General features: G+C 55.7%; 2 protein-coding genes across 8 annotated transcripts in view; one reads left to right on the forward strand and one right to left on the reverse strand.

Annotated features, from left to right (window-relative positions):
* Positions 1–3,582, forward strand: part of LOC137319970 (RNA-binding protein 10-like) — a 52,190-nt gene extending 48,608 nt beyond the window's left edge. For 5 of the 6 annotated variants that reach the window (XM_067981833.1, XM_067981836.1, XM_067981835.1 and 2 more), the window contains 3 exons: positions 1,138–1,246; positions 2,144–2,179; positions 3,361–3,582. In XM_067981833.1, the coding sequence (XP_067837934.1) occupies positions 1,138–1,246; positions 2,144–2,149 (115 nt within the window). In that variant the 3' untranslated portion in view covers positions 2,150–2,179; positions 3,361–3,582. Of the gene's footprint in view, positions 1–1,137; positions 1,247–2,140; positions 2,180–3,360 lie in introns of all 6 variants that reach the window. The other variant, XM_067981834.1, reaches the window with a different exon arrangement.
* Positions 3,583–5,139: 1,557 nt separating this feature from the next.
* LOC137319971 (uncharacterized) lies at positions 5,140–15,755 on the reverse strand. 2 transcript variants are annotated; one of them, XM_067981840.1, is made up of 8 exons: positions 15,630–15,755; positions 12,453–12,700; positions 11,312–11,375; positions 10,739–10,869; positions 9,948–10,066; positions 8,541–8,673; positions 6,397–6,493; positions 5,140–5,304 (listed from the first exon to the last, which is right to left on the reverse strand). In XM_067981840.1, the coding sequence occupies exons 1-8, from the start codon at positions 15,700–15,702 to the stop codon at positions 5,258–5,260; spliced, it is 912 nt and encodes a 303-aa protein (XP_067837941.1). In that variant the 5' UTR covers positions 15,703–15,755; the 3' UTR covers positions 5,140–5,257. The 2 variants fall into 2 exon arrangements, with proteins under 2 accessions (XP_067837941.1, XP_067837942.1); XM_067981841.1 differs by having other exon boundaries at positions 15,635–15,723.
* Positions 15,756–17,290: the final 1,535 nt, after the last annotated feature.

Below are 17,290 nucleotides of genomic sequence, written 5' to 3' on the forward strand. Positions count from 1 at the left end.
AGGTCGCGGGTTTGGGAGGTGCTGTCGAAGAAGCCTTGGCGAGTTGCTGCAGTGCATCCTGTGGATGGTACACACTGCAGCCACTGTGTGCCGGTGGTGAAGGGAGTGAATGTTTAGGGTGGTGGATGGGGTGCCAATCAAGCGGGCTGCTTTGTCCTGGATGGTGTCGAGCTTCTTGTGTTGTTGGAGCTGCACTCATCCAGGCAAGTGGAGAGTCTTCCATCACACTCCTGACTTGTGCCTTGTAGATGGTGGAAAGGCTTTGGGGAGTCAGGAGGTGAGTCACTCACTGCAGAATACCCAGCCTCTGACCTGCTCTTGTAGCCACAGTATTTATATGGCTGGTCCAGTTAAGTTTCTGGTCAATGGTGACCCCCAGGATGTTGATGGTGGGGGATTCGGCGATGGTAATGCCGTTGAATGTCAAGGGGAGGTGGTTAGACTCTCTCTTGTTGGAGATGGTCATTGCCTGGCACTTGTCTGGCGCGAATGTTACTTGTCACTTATCAGCCCAAGCCTGGATGTTGTCCAGGTCTTGCTGCATGCGGGCTCGGACTGCTTCATTATCTGAGGGGTTACGAATGGAGGAGGATTTAAATCAAGAAGTGGGTGTTTGTGCAATAGGAGCCTTGGGATTGGGATGGTAGGGGGTGGAGTGGGGCTGATAGGCCCGAGGGAGGGGAGGAGATTGAGTAGGAAACGGCCACCCCAAGTCGCGACCTTAGATCGGGAGGCAGGGCGCTGCCCTCTGGCTGAACTGTCCGAACGCGTCAGCCTGGACGGTGAGAGCTGGCTGGCTATTTGACCATGAGGGCATCACATCCGAGCCAGCCCCTGTCCCCGCTCGGTGTGCAAACACTCACTTTACCTGCAGTCGGGAGCGGGAAGCCTGGCTGATTTACTCCCCCCGCCCCGGTACCCTGAGGCCAACTGCAGGATTCTGACACCGCCCAGCTGCGATCAGGCCTAACTCCACACGGGCCGGGGATGGAGTCTGGGCCTTTCTTGGAGCTGAGGTAAAATGGCGACTTTTACCAAATCAAGCCACCGAGCAATTGTTTGTAGAATGAGAGTGCCAAGGACGAGGGAATGTGCTTTGTGTAGAACGGTGAACAGCATCGCTTTGTGTCCCTGTAGGTATGACGGACTGAGCCACGATATCGGGAGCCGGATGATGCAGGCGATGGGGTGGAAGGAGGGCACGAGACTGGGGCGTAAGGAGCCGAGTATCACCCCCTCCTCCGAGGTAACTCTGTTTTCCCCCCCCCCCCCTGAATTTCTGTCCATCTGATCTAAAGTACAGCCTTCAGTCAGTCTGATCGAGTGTGTCTAAAGTACAGTCTTCAGTCAGTCTGATCGAGTGTAACTAAAGTACAGTCTTCAGTCAGTCTGATCGAGTGTGTCTAAAGTACAGCCTTCAGTCAGTCTGATCGAGTGTATCTAAAGTACAGTCTTCAGTCAGTCTGATCGAGTGTAACTAAAGTACAGTCTTCAGTCAGTCTGATCGAGTGTATCTAAAGTACAGTCTTCAGTCGGTCTGATCGAGTGGAACTAAAGTACAGTCTTCAGTCAGTCTGATCGAGTGTGTCTAAAGTACAGTCTTCAGTCAGTCTGATCGAGTGTAACTAAAGTACAGTCTTCAGTCAGTCTGATCGAGTGTATCTAAAGTACAGTCTTCAGTCGGTCTGATCGAGTGGAACTAAAGTACAGTCTTCAGTCAGTCTGATCGAGTGGAACTGAAGTACAGTCTTCAGTCGGTCTGATCGAGTGTAACTAAAGTACAGTCTTCAGTCAGTCTGATCGAGTGTATCTAAAGTACAGTCTTCAGTCGGTCTGATCGAGTGGAACTAAAGTACAGTCTTCAGTCAGTCTGATCGAGTGGAACTGAAGTACAGTCTTCAGTCGGTCTGATCGAGTGTAACTAAAGTACAGTCTTCAGTCAGTCTGATCGAGTGGAACTGAAGTACAGCCTTCAGTCGGTCTGATCGAGTGTAACTAAAGTGTAGAGTTTTGGCGTGTGTGTCACACCAGCGTTCCCCAAAGAGACAGAATCCAGCGCTCGGCTGTCATTTATTTATTTTTAAAAAGCTACGTTAAAATGTTAAATTAACTTTCTTTTTTCTTGCTGGTTTCTTTTCAGTAGACCTGAGAAGTTGCTCCAATCTTGTCACCCGTGTCGGTGAGTGCCCCCATTTTCGGCTTTAGAGCGGCGTAACGGTCTGCGTGGGAGTGTGGGGGAGCTCTTTAACTGTAAATACTCCTCGCCCGTGGCTCGATGATAAAAACAGCCCTTTTAGTCAGCCGGGGCTCAGTGGGTAGCACGCTCTCGCCTCCGAGTCAGAAGGTCGTGGGTTCGAGTCCCCACTCCTGAGAGTCGAGCATGTAATCCAGGCTGACACTTCTAGTGTAGTGCTGAGGGAGCGCCGCACTGTCGGAGGGTCAGTGCTGAGGGAGCGCCGCACTGTCGGAGGGTCAGTGCTGAGGGAGCGCCGCACTGTCGGAGGGTCAGTGCTGAGGGAGCGCCGCACTGTGGGAGGGTCAGTGCTGAGGGAGCGCCGCACTGTGGGAGGGTCAGTGCTGAGGGAGCGCCGCACTGTGGGAGGGTCCGTGCTGAGGGAGCGCCGCACTGTCGGAGGGTCGGTACTGAGGGAGCGCCGCACTGTGGGAGGGTCAGTGCTGAGGGAGCGCCGCACTGTCGGAGGGTCAGTGCTGAGGGAGCGCCGCACTGTCGGAGGGTCAGTACTGAGGGAGCGCCGCACTGTCGGAGGGTCAGTACTGAGGGAGCGCCGCACTGTCGGAGGGTCAGTACTGAGGGAGCGCCGCACTGTCGGAGGGTCAGTACTGAGGGAACGCCGCACTGTGGGAGGGTCAGTACTGAGGGAGCGCCGCACCGTCGGGATGAGACGTTAAACTGGGGCCCCGTCTGCCCTCTTCAGGTGGACGTAAAAGATCCCACGGCCATTACTGGAAGAAGAGCAGGGGGAGTTCTCCCCGGTGTCCTGGGGCCAATATTTATCCCTCAACCAACATCAATAAAAACAGATGATCTGGTCATTATCACGTTGCTGTTTGTGGGATCTTGCTGTGCGCAGATTGGCTGCCACATTTCCTACGTTAATATACTTAAAAAATGAAACATTTGCAAGGCTGTGAGGAAGGAGATGGGGAGTGGGACTAATTGGATAGCTCCTTCAAAGAGCCGGCACAGGCACGACGGGCCGAATGGCCTCTTTCTGTGTTGTATGATTCTACGATTACATTGACTACACTTCAGAAGTACTTTGTTGGCCGTGGTGCGCGTTGGGGCGTCCCCGAGGTTGCTGTATAAATGCAAGTCCGTTCTTTCTTTTGTCTCGACAGTGCCGGGGGTCTGATGTGGTGGTCCGAGGCGGTCAGCAGGGCTCCCACGGAGTCAGTGTCTGATCGAAGACTGTGAGGCCGCTTTGTGGGAATCCACAGTGACGGCGTTTAATAAGACAAACTGATCCTGAACTTTTTGAGGAGAAAAAGATTGTAAATATTTTTATGAGCCCCCCCCCAATATGTACTTTTGTACCAATTAAAAAAAAAAGTCTCAAAAAAGATTTTCAGACTTGTTTCTTCATACCTAAACACACGGATTCGCAGCATGTTTCCTTTTACCTGTTGATTCACTCGAGCAGCCTGTGCTGAATTGACACAGAAAAAGGGCAGGGCAGAGCTGTGTGTTCAGACACCGGCCGTAACTACCCTGGAGCAGGGTTCAAACAAGCCCGGACTGATGGAGTGCAAGACTCCCTCTGGCTGTCGGTCCCGACATGAAGTGAAGTTTGGAGGGTTGGCTGTCGGTCTGCCCAAGGTGAACTTGTCTATCAGCCGGGGCTCAGTAGGTATCACTCTCGCCGCTGAGTCAGAAGATCGTAGGTTCGAGCCCCGCAATCCAGGTCGACACTCCCAGTGCAGTACCGAGGGAGCGTCGGAGGGTCGGCTCTGAGGGAGCGCCGCCCTGTCGGAGGGTCGGCTCCGAGGGAGCGCCGCCCTGTCGGAGGGTCGGCTCCGAGGGAGCGCCGCCCTGTCGGAGGGTCGGTGCCGAGGGAGCGCCGTCCCGTCGGAGGGGCCGTCTTTTGGATGATGTCCTCTCAGGTGGATGTAAAAGATCCCATGGCCACTATTGGAAGTAGAGGAGGGGAGTTCTCCCCGGGGTCCTGGGGCCTTTTACCTTCAACCAACATCACTAAAAATAAGATGATCACATTGCTGTTTGTGGGATCTTGCTGTGTGCAGATTGGCTGCTGCGTTTCCCACATTACATCAGTGACTACTCTTCAAAAAGTACCTCATTGGCTGTAAAGTGCTTTAGGACATCCTGAGGTGCTGTAGAAATGGGAGTCTTATTAATTGGGTGTTAAACTTTCAAGTCTCCCTCGGGTGAGCACAGGATGTGGGAAATGTCTCACTGGTGCTGATGGACCGGGAGAGTTCCCCTTCATTACCTGTACACACTGTCCACCTGGACTTCCAGAAATGCCTTTGATAAGGTGCCTCACACTCTGTTTAATCGTGTAACGGTGGGAATTTGAAACGCTGGTGTAGGAATCGGCTGGAATCCCGTAACCAAAAAGTTGTGGTTAACGGATGTGGTTCTGTTTGGAGAGATTTTACTCGCGGTGTGTCCCGTCCCCCCCCACAGTGGACCAGTCCAAGGCCTGCTACTCTCCGTGGTCTTATTAACCTGGACAGCGGTGTTAGGAGCGTGGCCAGTAAGTTTGCAAATGACACCAAAATCTGAGAGGTGCTGGCTCTCTGCCTTCAAGAGGGAGCTGGACCTGTTCCTGACTGGGGCACAGATCCCATCATGTCGAAGGGAAGTGTCTTTATAGAGAACGCTCGGTCCCTGTGATCTCCCGGACTGGCCTGAGGGGGGGTCGGAGAGGAATTTCCCAGAGTATTTCTCCCCTGACAGGCCCTGAGTTTTTCGCCTCTCCCAAGAGATTACATGGCTGCGGGGAGGAGAGGAAGTGTTTACACACACTCTCTGGCCATCGTGGTGTGTGGGGCTGTTCTTTTCCTGCCCCTCTATTTTGTATGTTTGTACCTGCATCGCCCTGTGATGAGGCAGACGGTGTGTTTGCTGAACTGCTCACCCCTGACACAACACTCTCCCGTTCATGATTGTTTAATTCCAAAAATGTACAATGACGAGATGGACACACGTGGGAGGGAAGCCTGAAATTCCGGGATTCGGTGTGGATTTGTCTCTCGATGTCTCCCGTTGAGCTCACAGGGCCCTGTGCAGCCCCTCGATAAACTGGTGGTAATGTCGCTCTGTAACGTAAACATACCGACGGCTTAGCATCTGTTTAACGGGAGGGTCTACGCCAGAAGTTGCAGCATGTCCCCTGCCCCGGGTCGCACGCTCGCCTCTTAGAAGGTTGTGAGTTCGAGTCCCACTGCAGGGACCGGAGCCTGTAATCCAGGCCGCCAATCCCGATGCCGGTACTGAGGGAGCGCCGCGCCGTCGGAGGGCCGGTACTGAGGGAGCGCCGCACTGTCGGAGGGTCGGTACTGAGGGAGCGCCGCACTGTCGGAGGGTCGGTACTGAGGGAGCGCCGCACTGTCGGAGGGTCAGTACTGAGGGAGCGCCGCACTGTCGGAGGGGCAGTACTGAGGGAGCGCCGCACTGTCGGAGGGTCAGTACTGAGGGAGCGCCGCACTGTCGGAGGGTCAGTACTGAGGGAGCGCCGCACTGTCGGAGGGTCGGAACTGAGGGAGCGCCGCACTGTCGGAGGGTCGGTACTGAGGGAGCGCCGCACTGTCGGTACTGAGGGAGCGCCGCACTGTCGGAGGGTCGGTACTGAGGGAGCGCCGCACTGTCGGAGGGTCAGTACTGAGGGAGCGCCGCACTGTCGGAGGGTCGGTACTGAGGGAGCGCCGCACTGTCGGAGGGTCAGTACTGAGGGAGCGCTGCACTGTCGGAGGGGCCGTCTTTCAAATGATTCGTTAAACCGAGGCCCCGTCTGCCCTCTCAGGTGGACATAAAAGATCCCACGGCCACTATTGGAAGAACAGCAGGGGGGAGTTCTCCCTGGGGCCAATATTTTATCCCTGAACGCCTAAAACAGATGATCTAGTCATTATCACATTGCTGTCTGCGGGATCTTGCTGTGTGTAAATTGGCTGCCCCGTTTCCTGTATTACAACAGAGACTACACTTCAAAAGTACTTCATTGGCTGTGAAGAGCTTTGGGACGTCCTGAGGTGGTGAGAGACGCTGTAGAAATCTGAGGCCATGAATGAGACACCTCCCCCTCCCACCCCAGACCCCCGGTGAAGGAATAAACATACAGTTGACATTTGCCAACTGTTGCCAGCATTTATCCTGCTTTCTGTGTCCCCACCCCTCCCGATCGTACTCACCATTGTCAGCGTGCAGGATTCCATGTCTTATGAGAAAGTCCAGTATGACCATTGCACAGTTGGGTTTGAATTCGGAGCCTGCGATTGCCTCTTTTACCTGAAAGGTAAGAAAAGGTTCATCATGACTTCCTTAACTTTTGTACTCTGTGCCTCTATTTATAAAGCCCAGGATCCTGTATGCTTTTTTAACCGCTTTCTCAACCTGCCCTGCCAACGATTTGTGTACATATAACCCCTGATCTCTCTGTTCCTGTACCCCTTTTAGAACTATTCCCTCTAGTTTATATTGCCTCTCCTCGAGCTTCCTACCGAAATGTATCACCTCGTATTTTTCTGCGTTAAATTTCATCTGCCACGTGTCCGCCCATTCCACCAGCCTGTCTAGATCCTCTTGAAGTCTATCACTATCCTCCTCACTGTTCACTACACTTCCAAGTTTTGTGTCATCTGCAAATTTTGAAATTGTGCCCTGTGCACCCAAGTCCAAGTCATTAATATATATCAAGAAAAGCAGTGGTCCCAGCACCGACCCCTGGGGAGCACCACTGTACACCTCCCTCCAGTCCGAAAAACAACCGTTCACCACTACTCTCTGTTTCCTGTCAGTTAACCAATTCTGTATCCATGTTGCTACTGCCCCCTTTATTCCATGGGCTGCAATCTTGATGACAAGCCTATTGTGCGGCACTTTATCAAACGCCTTTTGAAAGTCCATATACACCGCATTGCCCTCATCTACACCCTCTTACCTCATCAGAAAACTCTACAAAACAGGCCATTCTATGGCTCTGAAACACACTGAGGGGAGAGAGATACTGGTGGGACAGGGGGCGGTGCTACTGATTACAGTGAGGCCATCCACTTTGGACCTAAGAAAGATAAGAGTATTTTCTAAATGGTGGGAAGCGAGAAGCAGAGAGATTTGTGGGGTCCACGTACAGAAATCACTCAAAGCTGGTGGACAGATACAAAAAATAATTAAAAAGGTGTTATTAATGTTGGCCTTTCTCTCGAGGGCTGGAATACAAAGGGACGGAAATGATGTTACGGCTGTACAGAGCCCTGGTCAGACCCCATCTGGAGATACTGGGTTCAGTTCTGGGCACCGCACCTCAGGAAGGATCGATTGGCCTTGGAGGGGGTGCAGCGCAGATTCACCAGAATGATACCGGGGCTAAAGGGGTTAAATTCCGAGGACAGGTTGCACAGACCAGGCTTGTATTCCCTCGAGTGTAGAAGATTAAGGGGTGATCTAATCGAGGGGTTTAAGATGATTAAAGGATTTGATAGGGTCGATAGAGAGAAACTATTTCCTCTGGTGGGGGGAGTCCAGAACAAGGGGGCAGAACCTTAAAATTAGAGCCAGGCCGTTCAGGGGTGATGTCGGGAAGCATTTCTTCACACAAAGGGGAGTGGGAATCTGGAACTCTCTCCCCCCAAAAAAGCTGTGGAGTCTGGGGGTCGATTGGAGCTTTCAAAACTGATTTTTTGTTGGGTAAGGGGATTAAGGGATATGGAGAAAAGGTGAGTAAATGGAGTTAAGATCCAGAGCAGCCCTGATCTCATTGAATGGCGGAACAGGCTCGAGGGGCTGAATGGCCTCCTCCTGTTTCTGATGTAACAGGCTCGAGGGGCTGAATGGCCTCCTCCTGTTCCTGATGCAACAGGCTCGAGGGGCTGAATGGCCTCCTCCTGTTCCTGATGTAACAGGCTCGAGGGGCTGAATGGCCTCCTCCTGTTCCTGATGTAACAGGCTCGAGGGGCTGAATGGCCTCCTCCTGTTCCTGATGTAACAGGCTCGAGGGGCTGAATGGCCTCCTCCTGTTCCTGATGTAACAGGCTCGAGGGGCTGAATGGCCTCCTCCTGTTCCTGATGTAACAGGCTCGAGGGGCTGAATGGCCTCCTCCTGTTCCTGATGTAACAGGCTCGAGGGGCTGAATGGCCTCCTCCTGTTCCTGATGTAACAGGCTCGAGGGGCTGAATGGCCTCCTCCTGTTCCTGATGTAACAGGCTCGAGGGGCTGAATGGCCTCCTCCTGTTCCTGATGTAACAGGCTCGAGGGGCTGAATGGCCTCCTCCTGTTCCTGATGTAACAGGCTCGAGGGGCTGAATGGCCTCCGATCTTCCTACAGCTTCCACTCACCTGCTCCAAAGGCCAGAGGTAGAATTCCAGGACCTCTCCGTCGCCCACCTCCGGGACGAAATCCGCGGGAACCTCCAGGTCGTAAACAAACTGGCATTCGGGGAACACGCCGCGTTCATCCTCGTAGGTATAACTGCGGTTCGGAGAGGAAAGTCATTGGTCAAAGACCGGGATTTGGGGGGGGGGGGGTGGGGGGCGAAGATAACGGAGCAGCTTTCGGTTCACCAGTCCCGTGGAGGGAGGGGGGACTGAGCGGTGACGAGACTTGGGGGGGGGTGGGTCTGGGATTCCCCTCGGTCAGTCTCCAGCACCACCCCCCGCACCACTGCCCCATGAAGCCAGAAAATGGCCTCGCACATCGGCTGCCCTTGCAGATATCTGAAACCTGACCTTTGCTTATCTCACCGACCGTGGACATCCACTTCTTGTGTGTCGGTGACCTCTGACGCTCCAACTCTGGCCTTTTGCGCATCGTCGCTCCACCATTGGCGGCCGTGCCTTCAGCTGCCTCGGCCCTAAGCTCTGGAATTCCCTCCCTAAACCTCTCCGCCTCTCTCTCCTCCTTTAAGACGCTCCTGAAAACCTCCCTCTTTGACCAAGCTTTTGGTCACCTGTCCTAATATCTCCTCATGTGGCTCGGTGTCTGATTTACGTTCCTGTGAAGCGCCTCGGGACGTTTTACTACGTTAAAGGCGCTGGATAAATGCGAGGTGGTGTTGTCAATGTGGTACTGGATCCCCTCTCGAGGCCTCTGGCTTCCAATTCACACCGGGCTGGGGTGGGGGGTACCGGGGGCAGAGGGGGGGGTCGCCGTTTGAACGCCGCTGGCTGGGGAGCCCTTAGCCAAGGTACTTGGAGCCAATTCCACACAGAGTGGGACACTGTCAATGGGCACTGCTCAAGCTGATAACTGGATAGCCCTGATCGAATTGAATGGCAAATGTAAGGAATCTTACAACACCAGGTTATAGTCCAACTGTTTTATTTGAAAATCACAAGCTTTCGGAGGCTTTCTCCTTCGTCAGGTGAGTGTGTGACGAAGGAGAAAGCCTCCGAAAGCTTGTGATTTTCAAATAAAACAGTTGGACTATAACCTGGTGTTGTAAGATTCCTTACATCTGTCAACCCCAGTCCATCACCGGCGTCTCCACATCATAATTGAATGGCGGAACAGGCTCGAGGGGCTGAATGGCCTCCTCCTGTTCCTGTGTAACGGGCTGAATGGCCTCCTCCTGTTCCTGTGTAACAGGCTCGAGGGGCTGAATGGCCTGTTCCTGTGTAACGGGCTCGAGGGGCTGAATGGCCTCCTCCAGCTCCTGTGTAACGGGCTGAATGGCCTCCTCCTGCTCCTGTGTAACGGGCTCGAGGGGGCTGAGCGGGGGGCCCGTCCCAAACGCTCGGTGTTACCTGATGGTGCCGACCGGTCTCGCTGTGGCGGCGATGGACTCCGGGATACAAGCCTCCTCCGCGCACTCTTTGACCAGCGTTTCCTTCACTCCCATCCCGGCCGAGAGGCCTCCTGCTGCCTGGTGCCAAGAGATAAAGGTTAAGAACGTGCCTCACAGGCAAAAACAGCGACCCCCCCCCCCCCCCCCCGCCCCAGTGGCTGTGGTGTGTAATTACACCATGAGAAAACAGCGCCCCCAGTGGCTCTGGTGAGTAATCACACTGAGAAAACAGCGCCCCCAGTGACTGTGGTGTGTAATTACACCATGAGAAAACAGCGCCCCCAGTGGCTCTGGTGTGTAATTGCACCATGAGAAAACAGCGCCCCCAGTGGCTGTGGTGTGTAATTACACCATGAGAAAACAGCGCCCCCAGTGGCTCTGGTGTGTAATTACACCATGCGAAAACAGCGCCCCCAGTGGCTCTGGTGTGTAATTACACCATGCGAAAACAGCGCCCCCAGTGGCTCTGGCGAGTAATTACACCATCGGCCACGCAGACCATGATGGCTGATCTCCGACACAATGATATTATATGTGGGGGGGGGGGGGGCTACAATTAGCCTCAGTGCCCCCCACCCCCACAATGCCCGGATTAAGGAGGGGCTAAATGAAACCAGCCAGCGTTCCCGCTCCTGCTGGAAAGTGGGGAGGACAGGATCGGGGCCGGGCCGCGACGCACCACGCGGTCGAATGGCCGGTCGGCACTCGGCCGAGGCCCTGGTCGAGCCGGCGAGGAGGGTTGTGAATTACCAGGTTATCCAGCATTCCAGGGTAGGTCTGTTTGGTGTGAGTCCGTCTCCCGATCCACATCGCCATTCCTCCGTCCCCGCCACGCACGTAGCCGTTCACGTGGACCCCGTAACGCCTCACCCCGAATAAACCTGCCGGGCAACGAGAAGACACGGTCGAGTGAGACTTCGCACCCCACCGTAACCAGGTGGTCCCCTCCCCTCCGGGTCTCCTGACGGCTCCTCTGGCACCTTGCCCAGGCGATGGGCTGTTCGACCTTGGGGTGCGTCGCAGCCGCACTTTCCGACCAGGCTCGCAGGCTTGTGATCAGGAGCAGGAAGCCCGGCTCGAATTCCATCACACCACCGCCACCCCCCCAAACCCATTAGCACTGAGCCCGACTGGAGAGACCCTGACCCCTCCCTGCCCCTGACCACCCCCCCCCCCCTTGCCCCTGACCACCCCCCCCCCCGCCCCGGCTGAGGTCAGCTTACTCGGCACAGACTGGGGGAGGAGATGAGTGACTCACTGGGCCCAGCCGTCTCCATCGGGTCAGCGGAACGACAGTCTGTGTCGAGTCTGACCCAGACTTACTGGTTGCCGATCTCTCCATGTTCAGCAGAGGGTCATCGGAGAATCTGGCCATCACGTCGTACTTCTGAAGATTGAAACACACAAAACGGGCGTCAGCGACTGGCCGCGGGACCGGAACAGAATTACATCGCTCTCCAAACGGCACGAGACCAGGTGAGAATCGAGAAATAAAGGAACTCCCATTTCTCCGGCCCCTCTCACCACCTCAGGACGTCCCAAAGCTTCACAGTGAGGTACATTCTGAAGTGTGGTCACTGTTGTAATGTGGGAAACGCAGCAGCCAATTGACGCACAGCAAGATCCCACAAACAGTAATGTGATAAATGACCAGATCATCAGTTTTTAGTGATGTTGGTTGAGGGATAAATATTGGCCCCAGGATCCCGGGGAGAACTCCCCCTGCTCTTCTTCCAATAGTGGCCGTGGGATCTTTTACATCCACCTGAGAGGGGCAGACGGGGCCTCGGTTTAACGTCTCATCAGAAAGACGGCCCCTCCGACAGCGCGGCGCTCCCTCGGTACCGACCCTCCGACAGTGCGGCGCTCCCTCGGTACCGACCCTCCGACAGCGCGGCGCTCCCTCGGTACCGACCCTCCGACAGCGCGGCGCTCCCTCGGTACCGACCCTCCGACAGCGCGGCGCTCCCTCGGTACCGACCCTCCGACAGCGCGGCGCTCCCTCGGTACCGACCCTCCGACAGCGCGGCGCTCCCTCGGTACCGACCCTCCGACAGCGCGGCGCTCCCTCGGTACCGACCCTCCGACAGCGCGGCGCTCCCTCGGTACCGACCCTCCGACAGCGCGGCGCTCCCTCGGTACCGACCCTCCGACAGCGCGGCGCTCCCTCGGTACCGACCCTCCGACAGCGCGGCGCTCCCTCGGTACCGACCCTCCGACAGCGCGGCGCTCCCTCGGTACCGACCCTCCGACAGCGCGGCGCTCCCTCGGTACCGACCCTCCGACAGTGCAGCACTGGGGAGTGTCGGCCTGGATTATGGGGCTCGAGTCTCTGGAGTGGGGGCTCGAACCCACGACCTTACAGCCCTGACGGAGATCAGTCTGGGCCCTCCTGCACTATGAGGCTCAGTACAACACTCGAGCTTCTGGTCCTGTCCCAGACCGAACTCCCCCCACGACTCACCTCATCCCTCCACCCGCTCAGGCAGTCGAAAAGCCGCTGATCCCTCCATTCCTCGAGGACTCGCTGAATCGCACACGACCTCTGCTCGTAGCTGGAGAGTCGGCTGCTCAGCTCCACCCGCCCCTGCTCTCTGTCCGTCACCTGAAAGATCTCGGGGTACCTGGTGAGGTGGGGGATAACCCTGGGCAGCACCAGGCCCACCTCCTGACCGGCCACGTACAGAGGCTTACACAAGGGTTTGGAAGAACCTGGAGGGAAGAGAGAGAGAGAAATTAATACCCAGTCTGTTGCAGTAATAATGGGCAGTGGTAATTATTGTGGTAATAATCGGTACTTTGGGGTTTAAGGGAACAATGATAACGAATCTTCTGTCAGGTCGGTCCGAAGCAGGAGGAATTCTCCCTTCCATTAAAGAAAAGACTTTGATTCCCACCGAGCCTCTCACCATCTCAGGACGTCCCAAAGCTTCACGGCCAATGAAGGACTTTTTTCGAAGTGTGCGCACTGTTGTAATGTGGGAAACGCAGCGGCCAATCTGCGCACAGCAAGATCCCACAAACAGCAATGTGATAAATGAGCAGATCATCTGTTTTTTTTAGTGATGTTGGTCGAGGGATAAATATTGGCCCCAGGACCCCGGGGAGAACTCCCCCTGCTCTTCTTCCAATAGTGGCCGTGGGATCTTTTACATCCACCTGAGAGGGGCAGACGGGGCCTCGGTTTAACGTCTCATCCCGAAAGACGGCACCCTCCGACAGTGCGGCGCTCCCTCAGTACTGACCCTCCGACAGTGCGGCGCTCCCTCAGTACTGACCCTCCGACAGCGCGGCGCTCCCTCAGTACCGACCCTCCGACAGCGCGGCGCTCCCTCAGTACTGACCCTCCGACAGTGCGGCGCTCCCTCAGTACTGACCCTCCGACAGCGCGGCGCTCCCTCAGTACCGACCCTCCGACAGTGCGGCGCTCCCTCAGTACCGACCCTCCGACAGTGCGGCGCTCCCTCAGTACCGACCCTCCGACAGTGCGGCGCTCCCTCAGTACCGACCCTCCGACAGTGCGGCGCTCCCTCAGTACTGACCCTCCGACAGTGCGGCGCTCCCTCAGTTCTGATCACTGCCCAATGACCCCTGGGTTAGAGAGAAGGGAAATCAGCCAGGGTTCCTGCTCCTGATCACTGTCCAGTGACCCCTGGGTTAGAGAGAGAGGGGAAATCAGCCAGGGTTCCTGCTCCTGATCACTGCCCAGTGACCCCTGGGTTAGAGAGAGAGGGGAAATCAGCCAGGGTTCCTGCTCCTGATCACTGTCCAGTGACCCTGGGTTAGAGAGAGAGGGGAAATCAGCCAGGGTTCCTGCTCCTGATCACTGTCCAGTGACCCCTGGGTTAGAGAGAGGGGAAATCAGCCAGGGTTCCTCCTCCTGATCACTGTCCAGTGACCCTGGGTTAGAGAGAGGGGAAATCAGCCAGGGTTCCTGCTCCTGATCACTGTCCAGTGACCCTGGGTAAGAGAGAGAGGGGAAATCAGCCAGGGTTCCTGCTCCTGATCACTGTCCAGTGACCCCTGGGTTGGAGAGAGGGGAAATCAGCCAGGGTTCCTGCTCCTGATCACTGTCCAGTGACCCCTGGGTTAGAGAGAGGGGGAAATCAGCCAGGGTTCCTGCTCCTGATCACTGTCCAGTGACCCCCTGGGTTAGAGAGAGAGGGGGAAATCAGCCAGGGTTCCTGCTCCTGATCACTGTCCAGTGACCCCTGGGTTAGAGAGAGAGGGGGGAAATCAGCCAGGGTTCCTGCTCCCGATCACTGTCCAGTGACCCCTGGGTTAGAGAGAGGGGGAAATCAGCCAGGGTTCCTGCTCCTGATCACTGTCCAGTGACCCCCTGGGTTGGAGAGAGAGGGGGGAAATCAGCCAGGGTTCCTGCTCCCGATCACTGTCCAGTGACCCCCTGGGTTAGAGAGAGAGGGGAAATCAGCCAGGGTTCCTGCTCCTGATCACTGTCCAGTGACCCCCTGGGTTGGAGAGAGAGGGGGGAAATCAGCCAGGGTTCCTGCTCCCGATCACTGCCCAGTGACCCCCTGGGTTAGAGAGAGAGGGGGAAATCAGCCAGGGTTCCTGCTCCTGATCACTGTCCAGTGACCCCCTGGGTTAGAGAGAGGGGGAAATCAGCCAGGGTTCCTGCTCCTGATCACTGTCCAGTGACCCCTGGGTTAGAGAGAGAGGGGGAAATCAGCCAGGGTTCCTGCTCCCGATCACTGTCCAGTGACCCCCGGGTTAGAGAGAGAGGGGGAAATCAGCCAGGGTTCCTGTTCCTGATCACTGTCCAGTGACCCCCTGGGTTGGAGAGAGAGGGGGGAAATCAGCCAGGGTTCCTGCTCCCGATCACTGTCCAGTGACCCCCTGGGTTAGAGAGAGAGGGGAAATCAGCCAGGGTTCCTGCTCCTGATCACTGTCCAGTGACCCCCTGGGTTGGAGAGAGAGGGGGGAAATCAGCCAGGGTTCCTGCTCCCGATCACTGTCCAGTGACCCCCTGGGTTCGAGAGAGGGGAAATCAGCCAGGGTTCCTGCTCCCGATCACTGCCCAGTGACCCCTGGGTTAGAGAGAGAGGGGGAAATCAGCCAGGGTTCCTGCTCCTGATCACTGCCCAGTGACCCCCTGGGTTAGAGAGAGGGGGAAATCAGCCAGGGTTCCTGCTCCTGATCACTGTCCAGTGACCCCCTGGGTTAGAGAGAGAGGGAAATCAGCCAGGGTTCCTGCTCCTGATCACTGTCCAGTGACCCCCTGGGTTAGAGAGAGAGGGGAAATCAGCCAGGGTTCCTGCTCCCGATCACTGTCCAGTGACCCCTGGGTTAGAGAGAGAGGGGGAAATCAGCCAGGGTTCCTGCTCCTGATCACTGTCCAGTGACCCCTGGGTTAGAGAGAGAGGGGAAATCAGCCAGGGTTCCTGCTGCTGATCACTGCCCAGTGACCCCTGGGTTAGAGAGAGGGGGAAATCAGCCAGGGTTCCTGTTCCTGATCACTGTCCAGTGACCCCCTGGGTTAGAGAGAGGGGGAAATCAGCCAGGATTCCTGCTCCTGATCACTGCCCAGTGACCATTTGTGCACAAAGTTCCCTCCATTGCTTATTGCTCCTCCTTTTAAAATGTGCAACAATTGAAACAACAGAAATCAGAAATTAATAACCCTGCCCATGGAATGAATTCATCCTCCTCAGGAGCTGCAGGACTCCCTCTGCCCAGGCACTGCCGGCTGCCATTGCTTCCTCCTCCAGGGGGCCACTCCGGCTCACAGTCCTCCTCCTTCCCAGGCTGCACCGGGGGGGGGGGCGTGTGGGCGCGCACGCGCAGTGGTGTGTGTGTGGGGGGGAAAAAGACTACATTTCCCATCGGCGGCGCGCGCTGACAGCCCGCCGCGCAGGCGCGTTCCCCCGCCGCCCCAAAACAGGCGCGTTCCCCGCCCGCCCGCCCCAAAACAGGCGCGAAATTCAAACAGGGCGGATATTTGGGAAAGGGGGAATTGGTGTTCATTTTGGGTCGTGATTCGAGTTTTGATGCAGGAATGAAGGCGGTGTTAACGCGCACAGGCAAAAATGTCAGCATTATTTTAAAGAAAAATGCACTTAGATTGTTGATATGGTGAAAGAATTCTCCTAAATCTTATTAAAATGGCAGAACAGCCTCGAGGGGCCGAATGGCCATCTCCTGCTCTTAATTCGTACGTAAATGTTGAGTTATATTTTTTTTCCCTCCTCCTCCAGCACTTGCTGAACTCCAATTGCCCCCCACGATATCACAACGCGACGTTCTGCCCCCCCCACCACCGCCAAACCCGGGGCGTAAAAGCCCCAGATTCTTGTCGGCGGCCATCGTGACGGCAAAAACGTTTTGAGGCGTCGGACGGTGGGTGTAAAAGATCCCACGGCCACTATTGGAAGAAGAGCAGGGGGGAGTTCTCCCCCGGTGTCCTGGGGCCGATATTTATCCCTCAACCCACATCACTTAAAAAAAAAACAGATGATCTGGGTCATTATCACGGTGCTGTTTGTGGGATCTTGCTGTGCGCAGATTGGCTGCCGCGTTTCCCACATTACAACAGTGAGCACACTTCAAACAATAATTACTTCACTGGCCGTGAAGCGTTTTCGGGCGTCCATGAGGTGATGGAAAGCCATGTAGGAATGTAGCTCCTTGCTTTTCCAGTGGTAGTCGATGGTAATGTACTGGGGACAGAGGCAACAAGGCAGAGAGTCGTGGGGTTTGGGGCTGATGATTCCGCCGTGGACGGCAGAGGGAGGGTTGCAAAGAAAGGCCAAAGTTGGACGGCCAAAGGGCACGAGTGGGTTGCAGAGGTAGGGGTGGAGACACGGGGGGAGGTGTAGAAGAGATGATTAGACCATAACACACTGAAGAGTGGGGTTCCATGTGAAGATTGAGGTGACGCACAGTGGAAGTTAGTGTGGAAATGGATGGGGAGTTCTTGCAGAGAATTTCACAGCACAGAAACAGGCCACTCGGCCCAACTGGTCTATCCCGGTGTTCATGCTCCACTCCAGCCTCCTCCCTCCCTACTCCATCTCACCCTATCCTTCTATTCCTCTCTGCCTCGTGTTTATCCAGCTTCCCCATGGCCATTATACTAACTAATGAGTCTGCGCACTAAAAATCGGGGGGTGATGTTCAACAGTACGAGTTGAGTTGGCGATTGTTAAGAACTGAGAGCCTCGCCCCCGTAACAAGGGTGAGTTGGAAGAGCAACACTCACAGGGGGAGGGGAGCAAAATAACCAGGAGAAAAGTTGTGGAACTCCAGCACGTGAGCTTGGTGGTTTATCACCACAGGTATAAC

The sequence above is a fragment of the Heptranchias perlo genome, unplaced genomic scaffold (assembly GCF_035084215.1).
Source record: "Heptranchias perlo isolate sHepPer1 unplaced genomic scaffold, sHepPer1.hap1 HAP1_SCAFFOLD_955, whole genome shotgun sequence".
Lineage (NCBI taxonomy): Eukaryota > Metazoa > Chordata > Chondrichthyes > Hexanchiformes > Hexanchidae > Heptranchias > Heptranchias perlo.

What these genes read in the sequence shown, in the direction of transcription:
- LOC137319971 (XM_067981840.1), bottom strand. Translation starts at nt 15,702, where the DNA reads ATGGCAGCCGGCAGTGCCTGGGCAGAGGGAGTCCTGCAGCTCCTGAGG. An exon ending in AGACCGGTCGGCACCATCAG is followed by an intron (nt 8,674 to 9,947) that starts GTAACACCGAGC and finishes TCCGAACCGCAG; the next exon opens with TTATACCTACGAGGATGAAC. An exon ending in ACCTCTGGCCTTTGGAGCAG is followed by an intron (nt 6,494 to 8,540) that starts GTGAGTGGAAGC and finishes CTTACCTTTCAG; the next exon opens with GTAAAAGAGGCAATCGCAGG.